The 20,883-nt window shown below is 38.2% G+C and overlaps 2 protein-coding genes across 2 annotated transcripts; both read right to left on the bottom strand.

Annotated features, from left to right (window-relative positions):
* Positions 1-678: 678 nt before the first annotated feature.
* LOC109816756 (vacuolar-sorting receptor 1) lies at positions 679-6,443 on the bottom strand. The gene is made up of 12 exons (XM_020381861.3): positions 5,788-6,443; positions 4,665-5,357; positions 4,492-4,580; positions 4,320-4,389; positions 4,159-4,242; positions 3,986-4,062; positions 3,811-3,892; positions 2,579-2,661; positions 2,411-2,477; positions 1,455-1,583; positions 1,260-1,372; positions 679-1,130 (listed from the first exon to the last, which is right to left on the bottom strand). Exons 1-12 carry the CDS (start codon positions 6,092-6,094, stop codon positions 1,032-1,034), a joined length of 1,893 nt encoding a protein of 630 aa, XP_020237450.1. The 5' UTR covers positions 6,095-6,443; the 3' UTR covers positions 679-1,031.
* Positions 6,444-17,421: 10,978 nt separating this feature from the next.
* On the bottom strand, positions 17,422-17,814 carry LOC145950093 (uncharacterized). Its single transcript, XM_083061022.1, has one exon. The coding sequence runs from the start codon at positions 17,812-17,814 to the stop codon at positions 17,422-17,424; it is 393 nt and encodes a 130-aa protein (XP_082917148.1).
* Positions 17,815-20,883: the final 3,069 nt, after the last annotated feature.

Here is a 20,883-nt window from a genome sequence, read left to right as displayed (position 1 = left end):
GAAACATCGGTCATAATAGCTTAAATCACTTGTAATTTTTCTTGAATTATAAGAAAATATTTCATACAAAAAATCTTACAAAGATTTAAATTATCAATCATTTACTTACCATAAGAATATATCAATCATTTTTAATTCAAAATATGACAATCCAATAAAAGAAAGAAGAAGAAATCATCTCTTGTTACAGCTACAAATTTGATGCCATAGGCCAACGAAAAATCATTTTCATCTTGCAGCTTGACCTAATCACATGTAATCATTAATTGAAATCTAACAAGGGAAACATTCAAAATAAAATCATTGAAAAATCACCATAAAATATTTTTGTTTAATTCGACTAAATCGATTATTCTTATGGATTATTTACAACATAAATAAGGTTCATGGCTTCATGCCATGTATTTCAAAATCCAATAGGCAGAGGTAACGTTCATTCATGTGTAAATCCGGTCACTAATTGTAAAACGATTCTCAAGTGTAATGCTATTTAATGCAGCCTTCTCACATGAAGGGACAATACTTTGTTTTATTATGTTCTCAGATCAATCCATGACATGCAAAATTAAAAAGAAAAAGACACAACATTTTCTAAATATAGAAAATATAATGTTAAAAAATATATTTATAATGTCATCAGTTGATTTGAAAACCCCAAGACGAAATTTAATGTAATAATTATCCGAAATAGAATGCCGCCGTGTTTAGTCTTGCAGGGGGAGAAGACCCCGGCAATCAATAGAAGAACAATGTTAACTTAAGCCTGTACTAGGAAGCACGATAGGTTACAATCACAAGTGTGGAAAATGTTGCTGCATAAACATAAACATAAATCCTAGAATCTGGTGAAACGAAATAACTTAAAAAAGTCTGGCCTAAAATAAGTATACAAATTGCTACATTCCCGATAAAAACGTAGGACAACTATCTAATTCTGAACCTTTTTTTATTGTCCATATGATACAGTCTATCAAATTCAAGTGCTCAAAAAGGTACACCCAGTGACCCAGGAGCCTGACTAGTTTTCCCTTTCACGCTCTTTCTTCGTCCGCATGATTTACAACTCCTGCTTGGCTGTCCAATGGCATATACTGTGCCATGATGGCTCTGATTTCAGAATCCATATATGACTGCAAAAACACCAGTAAATTGCAAATGTCAACTTCTCATATTTGAGTTTCATTGCATGCCACAACGCTATATAGATTTAGAATTGAATAAATAGCGTCACCAAACTGAGAGAATGTCACAAAGCTTACCCTTATTCTATATTTGTACACAAGGTATGCCCCAGCACCAGCCAAAACCAAGCCAATTAAAATAACCCAAAAAGCAGCCCAAGCTGATCTTCCCTCCTGAGTGGCAGTTTTACCTGCAGAATGCCCGGTTGGAGATATATGAAATGAAACCAAGCAAGTCAAATGTACATGCAAGTAAAAGAACATTTAACTCACTTATGCAGGTATCATGGTCCCTTATATACAGAAGATCCCCACTACAAGTGCAGTCATAGCTGCCCCAAGTATTCTTGCAGCTACATTCAGGGCACTGACAAGCTTTCTTCTCTTTGCATTCATTAATGTCTGTAAGGATGAAGCAAAACCAGTTCAGATATTTTGTTTTTAGTTATGACAAAAACATTCAAAGACATCATCAATTAACAATAACCAAAGGATTAATAAAATTATCACTACTTTAATGGTGAAAATAAGTTTAAAGTATGGCTTATTAAAGTGTAGTTTACATAAAAGCCAGTTTTACTTGGTCTGAGGCAGCTTTTTCTGGACATTTTTACCATCCCCAGGTCTCAATTGATTTAGTTCAAAATGTTGTAAACTAGTAGTTTTTGTATGGGTGTGTGTGGAGACTTTCTTATTATACTAGAATGAGGACTAAATCATAACCATCAGATCATACCATAAATTGTCAAGATTAAAGCATAAAAGTCATATGACATTATTAAAAAGTTGTTGTGTGACATTTAAATTGATTATGTGACTCTAATTAACCTTTAATCATGATCATTTATGTATTGTTATATGGTCAAGATCTACTAATTACACTCATAAAAATGACTTGAGTTTCATCCTCAAACCATCATGTTGGTAAAATTCAGCTGGTTTGTGTTTAAACAGGATTTTCATCTCAAAACATTGGTTCGTGCGGAAATGCAAACAGTTGCTTTTCTATTGGGTCTCTTACTATGGTTTGAAATTGCAAACTATAATCCACATACATGTATACCAAACCACATCCCATTACTACTATCTCCACATTTATGAAATAACGAGAATATCAACATATACGTGGCAACAAATCCAGGATTATATTCTGTGTGTATGTCACTATACTAGATAACTTCAGTATACAAGAGATCAACCCAGGAAAAAAAAATATTAATATATCTCACCTTCACAATTCTTGACACCGTCACCTTTAAAGCCTGCAGGACACTGGCATTTAACGCTTCCATCATCCTGTTCATGAAGCAATGACAATTTATCATAATTCAGTTTCCATTATGGATTTACAAACCACAGTGGATTGTCAACATTCAAGAAACTTAGTAACTACTAACCAAACAAGCAGAATATGCATGTCCATTCCGAGCCTCATGCCAACAACCTCCATTGTTTATCTTGCACCTTCCAGGTCCACTAGCTGCAAACCCAGAAGAAACTAGTTGAATAAAACAATGAATACATTTAAAAAAAAAAGGTAAAATTATTCTGTGATCTATATTACAGGTTTTACTGAATTTTAAACAAGGTGCCCATAATTTTATTGAATTTTAAACTAGGTCACATGTTTAAAAATTCAGAAATAAGTCCTTATATTTTAAATAAGTTTCCAATTAGGTCCCTACTAATAAAAAAGATATAAAATTAGGTCCTTAAAATATGTCATAGTAAACACAGAATGACTTGCAGAGGACTGTAAACATCCCTTGGCAGAGTTAACAGATGAAAATCAGTAAAATATCTCAAACTCTAAGTTGTCAATCCCAGATAGTGACTGACCATAAATAGTTAATTATGTTATAATTTAAATAGTTTATTGTATATTTTATGTTACATTTTTATCTAGTTGAGTAATTTTATTATTGTTTAGTTTATTATATGAGGAGAGTTATAATTACACCGGTATAACTTTTATTATGTATTACACTGCACAATAACTTTATATTAATTATGAATTTTGTAAATCTAACTGTTAAATTGAAAGTTTATATCACTTTATATGTGTATATCAAATTTTATTAAAATTGAACAACAACTTGAAGGTAATCAAAATGTTCATATTTTAGTATATTTTGAAATGAATATATTATGTCAATTTTGTTTTATAAGAACGAAGTATCAAATCATCTTGGATTAATATGAATTTTTTTTATATGATCTAAGAGTAAAGAACTTTTAATCTAACGGTTGAATTTACAAAATTCACATTTAATATAAAGTTATTAAGCGGTGCAATACTTGGTAAAGTTACACAGGTGTAATTATAACCCTCTTCTTATTATATTACATATTATGCTTTATTTAGTTTATTATAGGTTTAATACATCAGTAGGTTCCTGAACATTTTAGTTTTTAAATAAGTCCCTAAACTATAAAATTTGTATTTGAGTCCTTAATATTTTCCAATTTTTGTAATTAAGTCCCTGGGATTAATGGTCCGTTTACAAACTGTTAAATATGCATCCTTCTAATTTCATCCTATTCTTCTTTTTCCAATTACAAATAAAATGCAAAGAATTAGATATAGTTAAGATGAAACTTATGAAAATAGATGAGTTTAAATTTTAACCTGCACAGGTTGTATAACCATCTCCTTTGAACTGCACGCCATCCACCAAGGGGCATTCACATACTCTCCCACGGAACGTATCCTAAGAAAATATTCACATATATAATCAGGTATACAGAAAATTGGAACCAGGATAGCTCTTTGGTTAGATAGTTATTTTCATCGAAGTAAATACCTTGCATGCGGTGATGTTAGCTGTTTTATCCTGCCAACAACCACCATTGTTTTCTAAGCACTCATTTGTCTCCACATCTGCCAAGAAGAGTTTGTGACCCAAAACAAATCAGGTTCAAAACTAACAAGTAAACAAAATTGATCCCCAACAACCCAAAGAAAGTAAACATTTACCACTGCTCAAACAAACAGCTGGTTCGGTGGTTTCTTCAAAACCAGCACAAATAGCTTTCATAACAGCACCTTTCTCCAATTTTCCTGAATAAACAAATAAACAAATACTTAAGAATTGGAAATCCAGATCAATGTCTATCAGAGAAGCATACAGTACAAACCTCGATACTGTCTATTATTGACAACTAGAGTAGGCAAAATGGTAACATCACCGCGTGTCCCCTTCCCAACCTATAAACGCCAGTTGGTTAAAAATCTATATATAAAAATCTGAAACAACCAATTAAATGATAACATAAACTAAAAAATCTAATTCATGTTATAAAGGAGTACTTGGGCATCTTGCTCTTCTTTCAAAACAGGATTTTCAGAATCAGCATTTGGATCTCCCATGCACCTTTCAATCTTTTTAATATCAAGTCCTGCAGATATTAAATAATCATATATTTGAGAAGTCATCATCAACCTTCAAAGGAAAACTTATAAACAATAACAGATTCACTTGCCAAGTGATTCAATGACAGCATCTGCACATTTCTTGTTGTACTTTTTCTCCTTCATTGGGCATCTAATTTGAAAATCAGTGACATAGTCCCACCAGACCCAAGGCTTTTTGGTTTCATTTGCCACCTTGTAAACACATAGCTGTCTTAAATTTTCAATAACTACATCTTTCCCATCATAACCAGTGCTGAAATCTTGTTCAGGATCCGGTGCACAATATCTCCCATGATTTATGCACTGGGACTTGCACTGTTTGCTTAACGTGAAAGCCTGAGGACAGTACCAAGTTATATAATGGGGTGTAAATTGAGTATAACCACCTTTCTCCAATATCTGTGCCGCACCCTTAAAATCTTTCACAAATTCCATCAACATATCACACTTAACTCCACACTCATCATTGCTGTTGGTCCACAATTCATACTCCACACGATCGTCTGGGTGGGGGACAGCCTCTCTCCAATCAAGATTTATGTTGACCATATCCCCATTACTTATGGCACTCTTTAACTTTTCACCAAAACTTTTTTCAATGAGAGCAGATGGTATTGTTATGTTCTCTATGTATTTTGCAGACGATCCATCCTCTTCAGGAGTGTCCATGGTTATCAACTTCTCCTCAATATCATCCGCAACAAGAACAGCGGAAGCCCCAGCCTTCTGTGCATTCCAAACCTTCAAAGCAAAGAAGCAATCTACAAGGAAGTAGGAACAACACATAAAAAACACTAAGAATACACCCAAGCAACATATCAAGACTCGGTCATACTTACAACATGCCACTTGTACAAAAGCAAACCACAAATTTGAAGTCATAGGTATTCAATTCTTAACATAAAACATAAGACCTGTCTTCATCTATCAATCCATTCAAGCAAACTAATGGGGCTACATTATTCAATGTTAGTAAAACCCCACGAACCAAAAAAGCAAGGCAGTGCAGCTAAACCGACAACAGAAACCAACTTTAGCTCCCAACACAAAAAACATTAAACCAAGGGAGAAAAACTCTTCTAAAACAAAGAAATACGAGCTACACAACCAAAGAAACAAAACTATACCCTAAAATCACACCAACAAAACTTAAAACCTTAAAATCGGACTTAGGTGGCAAGAGAATCTTACTTCCTCGATCGAGCAAAACGAAAGTGGGAAGAGAACCGGGTTTGGATTTGAAGAAAATCCCATACTCATCGAACTCCTTGCAACCCTTTTTGTTGTCTTTAGGGTACACCACGTTCCCAGCCATGCTGCCTCCGTATTGGGGTATCCCGAAGTTGCCAATCGCGCTATCGTGCGTGCCCTTGATGTTGTCCGGCGACGTCACCGTCAAGCTGTTCTTCTCCACCACGAATTTCGCCATTGACGGCGGCGAAAGGAGCAGCAGCATAAACCCTAGAAGGACACAGATTGAGGATCTCCGAAGCTTCATCTTGGGAACACCCAGATAGCGATCAGCACTGGGTTTTCCGAATTACAAAATGGGTCGGGTTCAGAGATCGCTTCTGAGAAGAAAGGAGGGTAAAAATGGAGCCTTTACTCTCTCAGATTCTTATTAGGGGAAAAAATAATAATAATAATAAAGGAAGTGGGACTTTTTTGTTGTTGTTTAAGAAAACAAAGCAGTACTTGAGTTGCGTGTTTATAATTATGTTTGTTTGTTCACAAAAAATGAAGTCTTGCACAGTGCGTGCAGAAGAGAGGACTTGGAGACTCGGAAACGAAACGAAACGCAAAGATCTCTCACTCTGTTGAATCCAAGGAGACGCCAACAAAATCGCTATTCTTCGCAACTCTTAACCATTAAGCAATAATAACCATATACACTCGTTTATTTTTTAAATTTTTTTGTTTTAAAATTTTAACTTCAATATTAAAAATTAATCATATTTTGGTGAGGAATGAGAAACAAAGCGGAAAGTGATAATAAATAAATAGAAAAATAATTTTCTTTTAGAAACTATCAACTAAAATAATTTTAATATAAAGATATAGTGATAGAATATTAAAATAGTTATCGCTTAAGAAAGTGAGAAATAAATAAAAGATATAGTCATAGAATATTAAAATAGTTATCGTTTAGGAAAGTGAGAAATAAATAAAATATATATATATATATATATAACTATCAACTAAAATATTTTAATTTAAGAGGTCAATGAATTTTTTTAAAAATTATTATAAAAAAATTATGTAATGTTTAATTAAGATAATTTAAAAAAATACATCAAAATCTAGTGACATTATATTAAGACAATTATATAATTTTTGGGATTCGACCAAAATTTGGTGATATCTAATTAAGATTTTTTTATTTTAAAAAAATTATTGATATTCAAAATCGTATATATTTCAATGAATTATTTTGAATAATATATTTTATGAAGTTTTTTTAATAGAATTTACATGTAATTAATTCATCCATTCAATAATTTTACCAAAACATTTTTTTCTTCTGTTTCTTACTTTTTTTCCCTTTATTAAATCTTCTTTTATCTTTATCGTCTTTCTTACTTCGCTCTCTATCTTTTTTTTTTTCGTTCCTAGAGTATCCACCGCTGATAGCAGTGACTAATCTCCTCGCTACATTGGAGGCACCTCAAAGGGTGGGATAACTGGTCCCAAGATTTAACGCGACTGCATACACAAGGCAGGATTTGAACTCCTGACCGTGCTTAAGCATGGGTCCCCTACCGCTGAACCACATATTTGGGGTTACTTCACTCTCTTTCTCATTTATCTCTTTCCTATCTCATATTCTTTTTTCTCTTTTTTTGTAACACTATATGTTTAGGTGCTTAATATAATTATATTTGATATATGATTAAATTATTGTTTTGGTATTTGTTAAGTCTCAATTATGCTTCTTTTTAGACAAGACTTATTGAACAATTTCACTCATCCTTTGCACTATTGCAACATAATTGTTCTCTTTTTGATTCATTTTGTGTGCAGATATAGCTAACCCATAATTTAGCTAACAATACCTTAATACACCTCATTTTTGTGCAGGTATTGAGCTAGAGAATTGAAGATTGAAGGTCCTTAGGATTGGAAATCTAAGGAGCTAAGGAGCAGAGCAGAGTGGCTGCGCCGGGCGCAAGATGACCCGCGCCGGGCGTGATCGAGACAGAGAGTGACTCAAAGTCTCTGGAAGACATTGCGCCAGGCGTAAAAGGAAATGCGCCGGGCGTGTTTTGAGGCAGAGTGTGCTTATCTTCACTAGAAGGCCCTGCGCCGGGCGCAAATACTTATGCGTCGGGCGCGAAACCCTAATCTGACTCCCCAAGTTCGTATTTGAAGCCATTTTCGAGGGTTTTCTCCTCATTCACACATTGGGCACGTTTTAGGAGCTGTGGAAGGGATTCCCGGAGCTTGGAGTCGTTCGTGTGTGGGTATTTCCTTCGGTTCTTCATTTCTCCCTTCATCTCTATTTTGTATTTACCCTCATTGTTTTGAGTGGTTCTATCCATTTTTGTGGGGTTAGATGTAACCAACGAATTATAATGTAATCCTTACGTTTTAATGATATATATATATATATATATATATATATATATATATATATATATATATATATGTTGTTCATTCATTGTTGTGTATGTTTCTATTCTTAATGCTTGCTTTGGATTGATTCTCATTGCATGATATAGGTTCCATTGGGTATTGGAAAATAACCTTTGAAACTAGCTCTAAAACAAATGCCTAGTGGGAAATGTATCTAGGAATGGAGTTTGGCCCATTAGTAGTCTTAAACCCTAGCCCGTAATGCGGGTGTAGATATTGGGTACTCAAGGAATTGATATTCAATATCCGCACCTAGGCTCTTGCTCTAAGGGATTAGGTTTGAGTAAACTTATGGGTTGACTAAGCAATGTATGTAACAAGAGATTAAGGATTCATTAGTCTGACGTTTGGTGAAATCTGACCCCACAATCTCACAAAACCATAATACCATTTCTACCCCTCTCCACTCATAACCAAATATTTTTATAGTTTTAACATTCCAGTAGTCAAAACCTTGAATTCACTTCACAAACTATGAAATTGGAATCATTCTTTAGTCACGAATAGTCAAAAAATGCTTATGTTACCTTCTAATGCCTGTGGATACGATGATTTTACTACTTGAACGGCCGGTATACTTGCCGTGTTTGAGACCGTTGACAAAACAAAAGTAATTTAAAGTGATAACAAAAGTGGTATTAACGGAAATCTCAACAAGTTTTTGGCGCTGTTGCCGGGGATTAGTAAGACAATTTAGTATTTATAGCAATTTGTGACTTGTTCCTTTACTTTTCTTGTTAATTTTGATTTCAGCAAATGAATTCTTTGGGTTGACTTGTGCACTCTAGTCTTTTATTTTCTCTTGTATGCAAGGTACTATCCGAACCAGAGGTACTGCTTCTTCTGAGCCATTGTTGAACGATCCTGAGATTGAACGCACGACAAGGAGGAATAACAGCAACAGGAGGAGAAAGAGGACTAGAGAAAACCCAGTTGGTCAACCAACCACTCAGATTCCTGAAGTTTTTGTCTCTGACATTCCTGAGTCCACTATGGAAGGTGAAGGTGGTGCTCACAATGACAATCAAAACCGGAGGCGCACTATAGGTGATGCTTTCACCTACACTAGCCCGAGGGAGTTTTCTAGCATTGTGAGACCTACAATGAATGACAGACTAGTAGAGATGAAGCCTGCACTCCTACAGCTTATCAGCTCTCATCAATTTTCTGGCCTGGATCATGAAGACCCACATACTCATCTCTACACTTTCTATGAGTTGTGTGGTTCAGTTGGAGTTTCAGGGGCTGATGAAGAGGCACTGTTCATGAGGTTGTTTCCATTTTCTTTGAATGGGAAGGCTAAGGCTTGGCTTCATTCTCAGCCAAACCAAAGCCTGACCACTTGGAGGGATGTGGAGACTAAATTCTTAGCCAGGTTATTTCCCCCGTCCAAGAACACTGAGGCCAGAACTGCTATTGCTACTTTTGCTCAAGGTGCGGATGAGCCACTATGTGAAGCATGGGAGAGGTACAAATCATTGTTGAGGAGGTGCCCGAATCATGGTTTTGAGGTGGAGCTGCAAGTTCAAACTTTCTGTAATGGGTTGCAACCTCAAACCAAGATGATACTTGATGCTTCTTTTGGAGGGTCAGTCATGTTTAGAACTGCTGAAGAGGCTATCACAATCATTGAGTCCATGGCTTCCACAGACTTTAGGAGCCAGCATGGTAGAAGCTCTTCACACAAGAGGGGAGTTTTGGAGCTGAGTACTCAAGATGTAGTGTTAGCTCAAAACAAGATACTTTCCCAACAGATTGAAGCCTTGAATCAACAGATGGCCAAGCTTCCTCAACAACTTCAAGCTATGCAATCTAATGCTCCTCCTATGAAACAAGTTATGTCGTGTGATTTTTGTGGAGGTGATGATAAGTGTCTAACTAATCTGATTAAATATGAATTTGAGACACTTATCTAGCACAAATTTTGTACATATTGATATAATTTTGGTTTATAAATACTTAGAATCAAATAGGGACTTTTGATTTATGTTAGTACATGAAGCGATGAATCTTTTGATCAAATTTTGTGTTATTTTGTAGGTTTTGAAATCTGGAGGCAAACGGCTGAGCGCCTTGAAACGGCTGAGCGCCTTCAAGCCAGAGAGCTCAACAAATGCAGCAAAAGAGAGGCGCTCAGCCACTATAAGGCGCTGAGCGGATTTGGCCCTGGAAGAAGGAGTGCTCTCTGCCTCCTAGGCGCTGAGCGGATATGAAGCGCCCAGCCCCTTGTGCTTGCTTAACAATGAAGAATCTCTCAGGCGCTCAGCGGATTTGAATGGCTCAGCCATTCAGATTACTTCATGGTGAAGAATTCTTCAAACCGCTCAGCCGTTTCAAGGCGCTGAGCGGATTCTTCTCTTTCCTGCCTACTCTGTTTTAATTCTAGCAATTATAAAAGGGCAGGGGAGAGAGAAAAGGGGGAACAGAGACGAAAACAAAGAGAAAAACAAGAGCTGGGAGCACAGGAGGAAGAAAGAACAGAGTGGGAACGAAGATTTGGAGGCTGGATCACTTGGGAACGAGGATCAACTCCTTTTCTTCATCTCTTCCTTTGTAATTTCTTCTTCCACTCCTTTGATCTTGTAAATGGCCATGAGGGGCTAAATCTTTGAGGATTGGTCTAGATGTAACTACTAACTCTTATTCTTCTTAAATATATATATGCATTTCATTTTCATTACTTGTGTTTGATTCTTCTCTTAATGCTTATATCGGCTTGATCACCTGTTGTATGATTTTTGGTTTTTGAATCCGGTTGGAAAACGTTTTTGAAAACCCGAACTGAATCTTGCACCTAAACATCTCTTGCTCTAGGAATAGACTTGATTTGTTTAGTCACCTTGTTCAAGTCATTGCTCTTAATGCAAAGTGTTAATCATAAAACATAGAGGAATCATGTTTTAGATTAATTACTTTAGGATTCAATTTTGAGGGATCTTGTTGAATTACTAAATGAACGTGGAAGTCATGAAGATGAAATCATATTTATTTTAAGGAAATTTAGGAGTTAGCAAGTGCTCTAGGGTCCAATCCTTGTTTCATATAATTGTTCTTATAACTTTTACATTATCGTTTTAATTTTGCCTCACATTAGCTCACTTCCAATCATATCAACATCTCTATATTAATCATTAGAGTAAGAATTACTAAATTCTCAAATCCCTGAGGACGATACTTAAATACTACATCGCAACTTGGTCCGCTTGCCAAGTGGAGAGATTGCGAAAATCTTCATCAGGTGACCACCCTAATGGTTATTGTGCTGGATCATCTAGTTCTCAAGGTGAAGCAATGAATTATATGGGGAATCAAGGGCGGCAAAATTTCTCTCAACACCCCTATCCGCAAAATTCAAATCAGGGGTGGAGAAATAACTATGGTGGAAACAAGCCGGACATGAATGCTTCATCAAGTAGCAGGCCTCCACATCAACACCAACACCCACCTTTATATGAGAGAACCACCAAGTTGGAAGACACATTGCAACAATTCATGCAATTATCTATGTCCAACCAAAAGAACACTGATGCTTCAATCAAAAATCTGGAGATATAGGTGGGGCAAATAGCAAAGTAGCTAGCAGAGCAACAAAAATGTTTTTTCTTAGCAAACACCGAGCAAAACCCTAAGGGGCACTAAAATGCAGTATGCACGTGAAGTGGTAGGGAATTTGTGGTGAAGGAGAGTGAGAAGAATAATGAGAGAGCCAAGACTATGAAGAAGGAGTGAAGGAATTGAGTCGGTTGAAGGAAATAAAATGAAAATTGAAAATGACAAAAAGAGTGGCAAAAAGGAAGAAATTGATAAAGAGAAAGAAGGAGAAAGTAGAGAGAGAAAGAAAGCACTCATGGAGGATGGAAGACTCTGTTGTATCCTTTCTTTCAGAGACCTTTGAGGTCTCTTCTTGTCAGGCTCGGGACATTAAACAAGCGCTTCCTGGGAGGCAACCTAGAGATCTGAACTGTGTTTTTATGTGCTTTTCAGTTACTTGTGTTTTAGCTTTTATTATGATCGTGTTATAATTGTATGCTATACTTATTTATGGGACTTGTTTTGTGATTGTTTATGTTCTGTGATATGTATGTTGTATCGTATTATATGTGTTTTGTGTTAGGTATTAATTGTGTGAATCTTGCTTGAGTGGGTTAATATAGATTAGAATACGTTAAGAGTGTGAGGAGTGGCAAATCTAGGTGAAGGCTTCACAGAGTTAACCACGTCGGGCGCGACATAGACACGCCCAGCGCACCTAGGGCCATTTGGTCTCTGCCAAGACCCACGCCGGGCGCAATTTATATTGCGCCCGTCCGATCATTTATTAGAGTCCCTGGAACGACCAGGCCCAACGCATTTATTGGGGCGCCGGGCACATTAACTACTGGAAGGTCTGAGCCTTAATTATGCCAGGCGCGTATCTGCCAAAGCCCGGCGCCATACCAGATAAGGGCAACCTTTGGGATTCTACTGATACCGCGCCCGGCGTGGGTAATTGCACGCCCGGCGCGACCCTTCAGATGCCCCATAACCCCTCACGCCCACTCTCCCACTTCTCACGTTTTCACTCCAACCTCTCAACTCCTCTCCCACACACTCTCAACCTCTCACGGACCCTCTTCTTCTCACAATCTCAAACTCTCCTCATCTCCCCCATTCTCTCAAGCCTCTCACAGCACAACCCTTTCTATTCATCACTCACCGTCAGCATTATCCATCTCAAGGTCGCGCTTGCCATACCTTCTCCTCTACAATAGTTCCACGCTCAAGTAGGTTCACACTCAGTGTTTTCTTGTCTTTTATAATTGGTTCTGCATATTTTTTCTTCTTCTTTTTGGGATTCCATGGGGTTTCTGTTAACCCCCATTGGGGTGCAGTCACGCCAAGCGCGAGTGCCTACTATAAAGCTTCGAAACGGCCCGTTCCAATTCCAGAACAGCCCGTTTCGAACTTTGGAACGGATTGTTCCAATTCCAGAACGGCCCGTTTCGAACTTAAGAACGGTCCGTTCTGATCTTGGAACAGCCCATTCTGGGCCAATTTAAAAAAAAAAAGGTTTACTTGCGCTCGGCACAATTCTGTTTTGCGCCCGGCGCGACAAGCTCCAGAGAGCTTTTTATGTGTCGTAAGCTCGGCGCAATTCTGCTTTGCGCCCGGCGCGAGTTACTCTAGAGAGTTCTCTCTATTCTCTGCGCCCGGCGTACGTGTTTCACGCCTGGCGCCATACACCCCTGAACCCCTTGTGTGCTGTGTTTTAATTTTCTTTTTCTGTGTCTGTTTAGCTTTTGGTCTAAGGTTAGCTTTCATTATGCTTTACCTAAACGGGTCATCCCTGTTTACCTTATTATGCTCATCTATCTGCCTGGGATTTCTTGTTTTATGTTCTACAGATGGCTTCCTCAAGCAAGCGCCCCTGTGCTGGCAAATCGGGTCAACCTCCCCGCAAGCCGAGTTGGCCCTATTCCAACCTCTTCCTCACCGAGCGGAATGAGACTCACTTTGAGTCTATCAATAGCAGGAAGTTTATTCTGGAGAGGCGGATTGAGTTAGAAGAAAATGAGGCCCCGGAGTTCCAGACGGAGTTACACAGGCAACGGTAGGACAAGCTTGGATCCTACCCACTCCCGACCAACATAGCAGTGGTTAAGGAGTTCTATGCCAATGCCCTGAGACTGGAGGAGGGCATTGCGCCATTTACCAGCTATGTTAGGGGTGTGCGAGTCCCCTATGATGCCAGGACGATTAATCAGTTTCTGGGGACTGAGCTGAGGGCTGATGAGGTGTCTGAGTATGGCAACTACTCAACTGACACGATGGACCCTGCAGTGGTAGAGGCTGCCATCTGCATGCCTGGACTTGGGTTCCACAGGAACTGATCTCAGCAGCCTCTCCACGTGAAGCGCGGGGATCTTCTTCCAGTGGTTAGGATTTGGTCTGCATTGGTGCATGCCAACATCCTCCCGTGCTCACATGTCTCCGACCAATAATTTTACCAAACATTTTTTCTTCTGTTTCTTACTTTTTTTCCCTTTATTAAATCTTATTTATCTCTATCGTCTTTCTTACTTCGCTCTCTATCTTTTTTTTTGTTCGTCCCTAGAGTATCCACCGCCGATAGCAGTGACTAATCTCCTCGCTACATTGGAGGCACCTCAAAGGGTGGGATAGCTGGTCCCAAGATTTAACGCGACTACATACACAAGGCAGGATTTGAACTCCTGACCTTGCTTAAGCGTGGGTCAGCCCCTACCGCTGAACTACATGCTTGGGGTTACTTCACTCTCTTTCTCATTTATCTCTTTCCTATCTCATATTCTTTTTTCTCTTTTTTTTGTAACACTATATGTTTAGGTGCTTAATATAATTATATTTGATATATGATTAAATTATTGTTTTGGTATTATGATAGTTGTTTTAGGGCTTTGGAGGTTAAGGGACCTAGAAGTTAAGTTGTCCTTAAGGTTGTTTCACACATAGTTATGTTGGTTCAACTTAATGAAGGGTGTATAAATATTTTTTTTTTAAATGTGAGTCTCATAAGTTCATGTTTTAAGAAAAATTAGATAGAAGTTTTGTGAGCCAAACTTTCTTCTTCCTCTTTTATCCTATTAAAACTTGTTTTCAATCCTTCTCTACATTTGATCCAAGGTGACTAGCTAGGAGATCCAAGCTTGTGGAGTTGAAGATCTTGAGTCAAAAGTCATATGGATTCCTCTTCTTCTCTTTCTCCTCTTCTTAGTTGATCGACTAAAGATGAAGGAACTCTTGTGATTTGAGTTTGTAGTTGATTGAATGTTGTTGTGGTTATCTAAGTTTGTCACTCACTCGATGGAATTAATGGAAGTTATGAATTGAACTTGTGAAGGAGTGCCCTTAAATGGTGTTATTGGGTTGCTTTGTTAAGTTTGAATTTTTGGATAGTCGCATTTGTTATTTTAGGTTGTTTTTGGTGTTGTTTAAGTGGTATGTATCTCATATATTTGATTGCATGTTGGGTTCCTACTGTATTTCAGGTGGATTAAGCTAGATGAAGATTTTGTTGAGTGTAGAATTTTTCATCACAATAGGCACATCTTCATGGTGTTGGATGTGATTCAAATCACCGATGTTCTATTTCATTTGCGTCAGACACAAGATTGGTGATGTTAGATGTGAGGAGGGAGAATTGTCTCTAACATGATCATGCTAGATGTTAAGTTGAATGGCACCAGACATGAGGAGAGAGAATCATCTCTACCTGAATTGACGTCGAGAGCTTATGGAGTGACGATGGGCGTCAGACAAGTAGAGGTTTTCTGCCTAATTGGGATTAGGTGTGAGTATTTTCACACCAAGCATAAGAGACTTGGGGGTTCTCTGTTTCATTCACATCAAATGCTTGGGGATTGGTGTCAAGCATGGACAAGATATAAAAGCTCTATGTCTCAATAGTGCCAAGTGCACCAAGAATGGCATCAAGCACACTCTGTTTGATGAATTAGTAAATTTTAACTAAGTGTTGAAGGTCATATGTAGAGTAATACTGACTTAATTGACATATGATTTATGATTTATTATGCATTGATCTAGGATAGTGTAAAATAAGGTGTTGAGATGATGATTAAATTTAGTAAAGTTGTTTAAACATGTGAGGTTGTGATGCGTGTTTCGGTTGGTTTTGGTGTAGATAATTTATTGGTGTTAATTAACATGGTTAGACAAGTGGTGTGTGATACATGTCTCCATTGAGATGCATAAAACTAGAGAAAGGAAAAGTATTTTTGAAATATTTTCGTATCTTATTAAATGAATATCAGTTGTGGTGCTCAAAGAGATCAAATTTAAGAACCTTCAGTGAGTAGTTGGCTCCTAAATGGTTAATTGCTTATTTTTTGGGTTAAACCCTAAACCCTCATTATACCAATCAATTTTGACAACTTTACTCATTTTCGACTATAGAAAATTTGAGCATACATCTCAAATTTAATAGCATAAGTGAGAAAATATCAATTTAGGGAGAGCTATAGATAAAGAAATGTTACTTAAAAGACATGAAACTAGAATGAGTTATTTATTAAAGGATTAAAAAATTGTATTGATTTTGTTTTTCCTTATCAAACCTTATCATTTATGTTATTTTGTATTAATTGTATTGTTTTTTTTAAATTCATGTTGTCCTTTAAAATCTCATAAAATCTTTTGAAATCTTGTGATATAAATTAATCCACTAAAATTCATATTACAAAATTTTGATTATTAAAGTCCTTAAAAAAATTAAGAATTCATTACATTTATACATAGTCTTTTTAAAAAATATAAGAAGTCATTATTTTATTTTGAAGTCTTTTAAAATTTACAAGACTTTTTATTCTAAAATAATTTTATAAAATTTTAATCAAATCCACCCCCTTAAAAACATAGTGATAGAGTGATTTCTTAAAGGGTTAAAATAGTTATCTTTTAAATGATAATAATTTTAGAAACTATTATTCAATTAAAATAATTTTAGGTTTCTTCTATATAAGTATGCTTTCAAGATTTTTTTTAAATTTCTAATTTTTTTTTTGTTTTATCATTTTTATTTGTATTTCTTAATTAATATTTTTAAATATATATTACACAGAACGAATTTTTTTATATAACTATAATTTATAATAAATAAATATTTTTAAATATATAAATTATATTATAATTAAAATTATAATAATAAATATTTTTCTTATATTAATATCATTGAGCAAATTCTACCATTATTAATAAAGAAAAGCTTCAATTATATTTTTTGTCTCCAATAATACATAAATTATAGTTTTGATCCTCAATTTTTAATTTTTTAATTTTGGTTCTCCAATTTTATAAAAAATTATAATTTTGATCCCCTCGCTAAAATTTGATTCATTATGAAAGGTATTTGCACAGAAAAAGGAAAAGAATATCTAGAAGAAAAGAGAGGACAGTATAGAGAATTTTGGTAAATGACATAATCATAATCATTCCAATCATCAATTGTGCATATATGCACCATACATGCTACGTGCGAGTAAAGGAAAGGAATAAAGTTTGTTACAATTGCTCCCTATGATCTAACTGTCCCGCACAAGGCTGCCACGTGCTCAATCTGTTATGTAATCATTGAGATGGGAAGGTTTCTTTCTAACCCTCTGAGGTCTGCCTTCAACTCCCAGTCCTTCTTGTATTTCTTCTGGACCCTGCTGCACTTCAATATTGGGCCCAATGATGGGAGTGGGACCAAGGCTCCCAACTGGCCTCCTCCAAGGGAAGACCCTGCCACTGAACCAAAACCAACTGCTGTGGGTTGGTAGCAGCAGAAGACTTTTTCCAATCCAGAATGGCAACTGGAACGAGTACAGGCTGATTGTCTTCAATATTAGGTGGAAGACGTAGTGGAGGAGGGATGGGAAGGGGACCCTGGTGAGGGCGGAGCAAGCTAATGTGGAAAACATTATGGATCTTAGCAGAGGGGGGAAGATCCACTTGATATGCAACCTCACCTATTTTCTCAAGTACTTGGAAAGGCCCAAAAAAACGTTTCTGCAACTTACCAAGGTAAGGGCCAGTGGCAGAGTGCTGGCGTCGGGGACGGAGTCGCATATAAACCCAATCACCAATGTCAAAACTGAGGTCACGACGGTGGGAATCAGCCCATCATTTCATAGCATCCTGTGCTTTTAAAGGTTAGACTGCAACTTTTTCATGATTGCCTCACGGGAGTGGACTTCGAATTGAGCAGCAGCATTTGTTGAATCTCTATCCAGGACTTGTGGAATAGAGGGTGGGGGGTAGCCAAACATAACTTTGAACGGGGTGAAGCCCGTGGAAGTGTTAACTGAGGTGTTGAAGCACCACTCTGCCCAAGGGAGGAAACGACCCCAGACCGAAGGGCGGTGATGAACGAAGCATCTCAAGTACTGCTGCAGGATTTTGTTGGTGACCTCGGTTTGGCCATCCGTTTGGGGATGGTAAGTTGTGGACATGCGCAGCGTGGTTCCACTTAAATGGAAAAGTTCCCTCCAAAAATGGCTCAAGAAGATAGGATCACGGTTAGAAATCAAACTCCATGGAAGGCCGTGAATCTTGCAGATGATATTGGCAAAGAGATCTGCAACCTTAGTGGCTGTAAAGGAGCGGGGAAGTGTGCCAAAATGAGCCCCCTTGGAAAAACGGTCTACCACGACTAGTATTATGGTATGCCCTTGATATGGTGGTAAGCCAATAATAAAGTCAAGCGACAGATCCTCCCAACAACGAGAAGGAGGGGGTATTGGTTGCAATAAGCCTGATGGTCGCTGTGTGGGAATTTTCGTTTGTTGGCAGATGCTGCACTGAGTGACGAAAGTGTGGACATCCTTCCGCATATTCTCCCAATAAAAATTGGCTTGCAACTTGGCCAAGGTCCGAGTAACTCCTGGGTGTCCTGCAAGAGGTGTGGAGTGGAACTCATGGAGAAGGGAATCAAAGAACAAGATCTGGGAAGCCAAATATTTCCCTTGTAGAGAATGAGGTCCTGTTTAATGGCATAATCAGTGAAAGAGGATGGATCCTGAGAAATATGTTGTTGCTGTTCCAGAAACGCAGAATTAGAGCTGAGGGAGTGTTTGAGATCTTTCAGAAAATCCATTTGAGACACTGAAATTATGAAGAGGCAATCAGTAGCGGGCGTGATGCGGGAGAGGGCATCGACAACCGTATTAGTGCGACCCGGTTTGTAGTGAATTTCGAAATCAAAGCCGAGGAGTTTAGCCAAGTATGATTGTTGATCAGGCGTGAAGACTGTTTGGCAAAGAAGCTCCTTGATGGCTTGTTGATCAGTATAGATAATAAAATGGCGACCTAACAAGTACTGGCGTCATTTCTGCACTGCTGAAGTGATAGCACACAACTCCCTAATGTACGTAGATGAATTACGTAGTTTAGGACAAAATTGCTTACTGAAGAAGGCAATCGGATGTCCTTGTTGCAACAACACAACCCCCATGCCCGTTCCTGATGCGTCGGTTTGAACCGCAAAAACAGAATCGAAGCGTGGAAGAGCCAACACTGGAGCGGTCGTGACAGCAGACTTGAGAGCTTCAAAAGCAGCAGTGGCAGAATCTGTCCACAAGAAGTTATCTTTCTTTAATAAATCAGTAAGGGGGGAAGCAATAGAGGCATACCCTCTAACGAAGCGACAGTAAAAACCCGTGAGTCCAAGAAATCCACGCAGCGATTTGATAGAGGAAGGGAGCGGCCAATTCACAATAGCTTGCACCTTAGATGGATCAGGAGTGACCCTTGCAGCAGACACAACATGTCCCAAATACTTAATAGACTGTTGTCCTACAAAGCATTTGGACCCCTTTAGATGGAATCGATTGTCAAGGAGCAGTTTGAACGCAGTCTCGAGGTGGAAGATGTGTTCCTCTAATGTGGGGCTGTAAACAAGTATATCATAAAAAAAAACAATGATGAAACAGCGAAGATAAGGCCTGAACAAGTCATTCATCGTGGCTTGGAAGGTTGAAGGGGCATTGCACAACCCGAATGGCATCACCTGAAACTCAAAATGACCATTGTGGGTTCGAAAAGTCGTTTTGGATGTGTCACTTGGCCGCATGAGTATCTGATGAAATCCAGAAAAAAGATCAAGCTTCGAGAACCATGAAGCGGAACCCAATTCGTCGAGGAGTTTGTCGACGGTAGGAATTGGGAATTTGTCTTTCACAGTGGCAGCATTGAGGGCCCTATAATCGACGCAGAAGCGCCAAGTCCCGTCTTTCTTCTTCACAAGCAGAACGGGGGAAAAGTAGGGGCTTGTACTAGGGGTGATGAAACCGGAATCGAGCATTTTCTGTACTTGAACCTCAATCTCTTGTTTCTGAAAGTGGGGGTATCTGTATGGTCTAACAGATATAGGGGGTGTATTTGGGAGGAGTGTGATGGAGTGGTCAGTATATCGGAAGGGTGGAAGAGAAGTGGGGGTAGAGAAGAGAGTGGAGTGTTGGGCAATAAGTGCTTGTAGTGGGGGAATTGGGGAAGAAGGGAGGAGAGAGGAATCAGTGGGGGATGTAGCAGAGTGTGTATGGGGCAGAGGTTCAAGTGTGAGTTGGAATAAGGCTTCAACCCTGTTGGTGTGCTGCAAGCGTTTTAATTGATGGGCTGATATGGGTGTTGGATGAGGCCCATGCTCCCCTTTAAGCTCAACCATTTGGTTTTCCCACATAAACCGCATATATGGCCCATTATAATCCATTATGAATGGACTTACTTGAGTGAGCCACTGTACACAAAGTACAATATCTGTACCAGAGAGGTCCAAAGGGTACAAGTCAATAGGGAAATTGAGGGAGGCCATGGTTAATTGGGCCTTGGGGCAAAAAGTAGTGCAAGGCAAGAATTCCCCGTTGCCAACCATCACTCGTAAGGGACTGGTAGTGGGCTCGAGTGGAAGGTTAAGGAAATGGGCAACTTTGGTTTGGATAAAATTGTGAGTGGCCCCACTATCAACCATTATTTTGACCTCATAACCGTTGATGGACCCAGTAACTCGGAATGTTCTCAGGGTCCACTGACCCAAGAAGGAATGTAGACTAATCAAACCCGCTTCCAAGGGTGGTGAGTCCGGTGGGTCTGTTTCCAATTCCGTTTGGGGGTCGGTGGCATCATCAGGATCGACCACAACAA

This window comes from Cajanus cajan, chromosome 7, assembly GCF_000230855.2.
Source record: "Cajanus cajan strain Asha chromosome 7, NIPB_CcT2T_4, whole genome shotgun sequence".
Taxonomy (NCBI): domain Eukaryota; kingdom Viridiplantae; phylum Streptophyta; class Magnoliopsida; order Fabales; family Fabaceae; genus Cajanus; species Cajanus cajan.
The sequence above is the reverse complement of the archived record's forward strand: the minus strand, read 5'-3'. Positions and strand labels throughout refer to the sequence as shown.

What these genes read in the sequence shown, in the direction of transcription:
- LOC109816756 (XM_020381861.3), bottom strand. Translation starts at nt 6,094, where the DNA reads ATGAAGCTTCGGAGATCCTCAATCTGTGTCCTTCTAGGGTTTATGCTG. An exon ending in CTAACATCACCGCATGCAAG is followed by an intron (nt 3,893 to 3,985) that starts GTATTTACTTCG and finishes ATATTTTCTTAG; the next exon opens with GATACGTTCCGTGGGAGAGT. An exon ending in ATGCATATTCTGCTTGTTTG is followed by an intron (nt 2,478 to 2,578) that starts GTTAGTAGTTAC and finishes CTTCATGAACAG; the next exon opens with GATGATGGAAGCGTTAAATG.
- LOC145950093 (XM_083061022.1), bottom strand. Translation starts at nt 17,814, where the DNA reads ATGCGACTCCGTCCCCGACGCCAGCACTCTGCCACTGGCCCTTACCTT.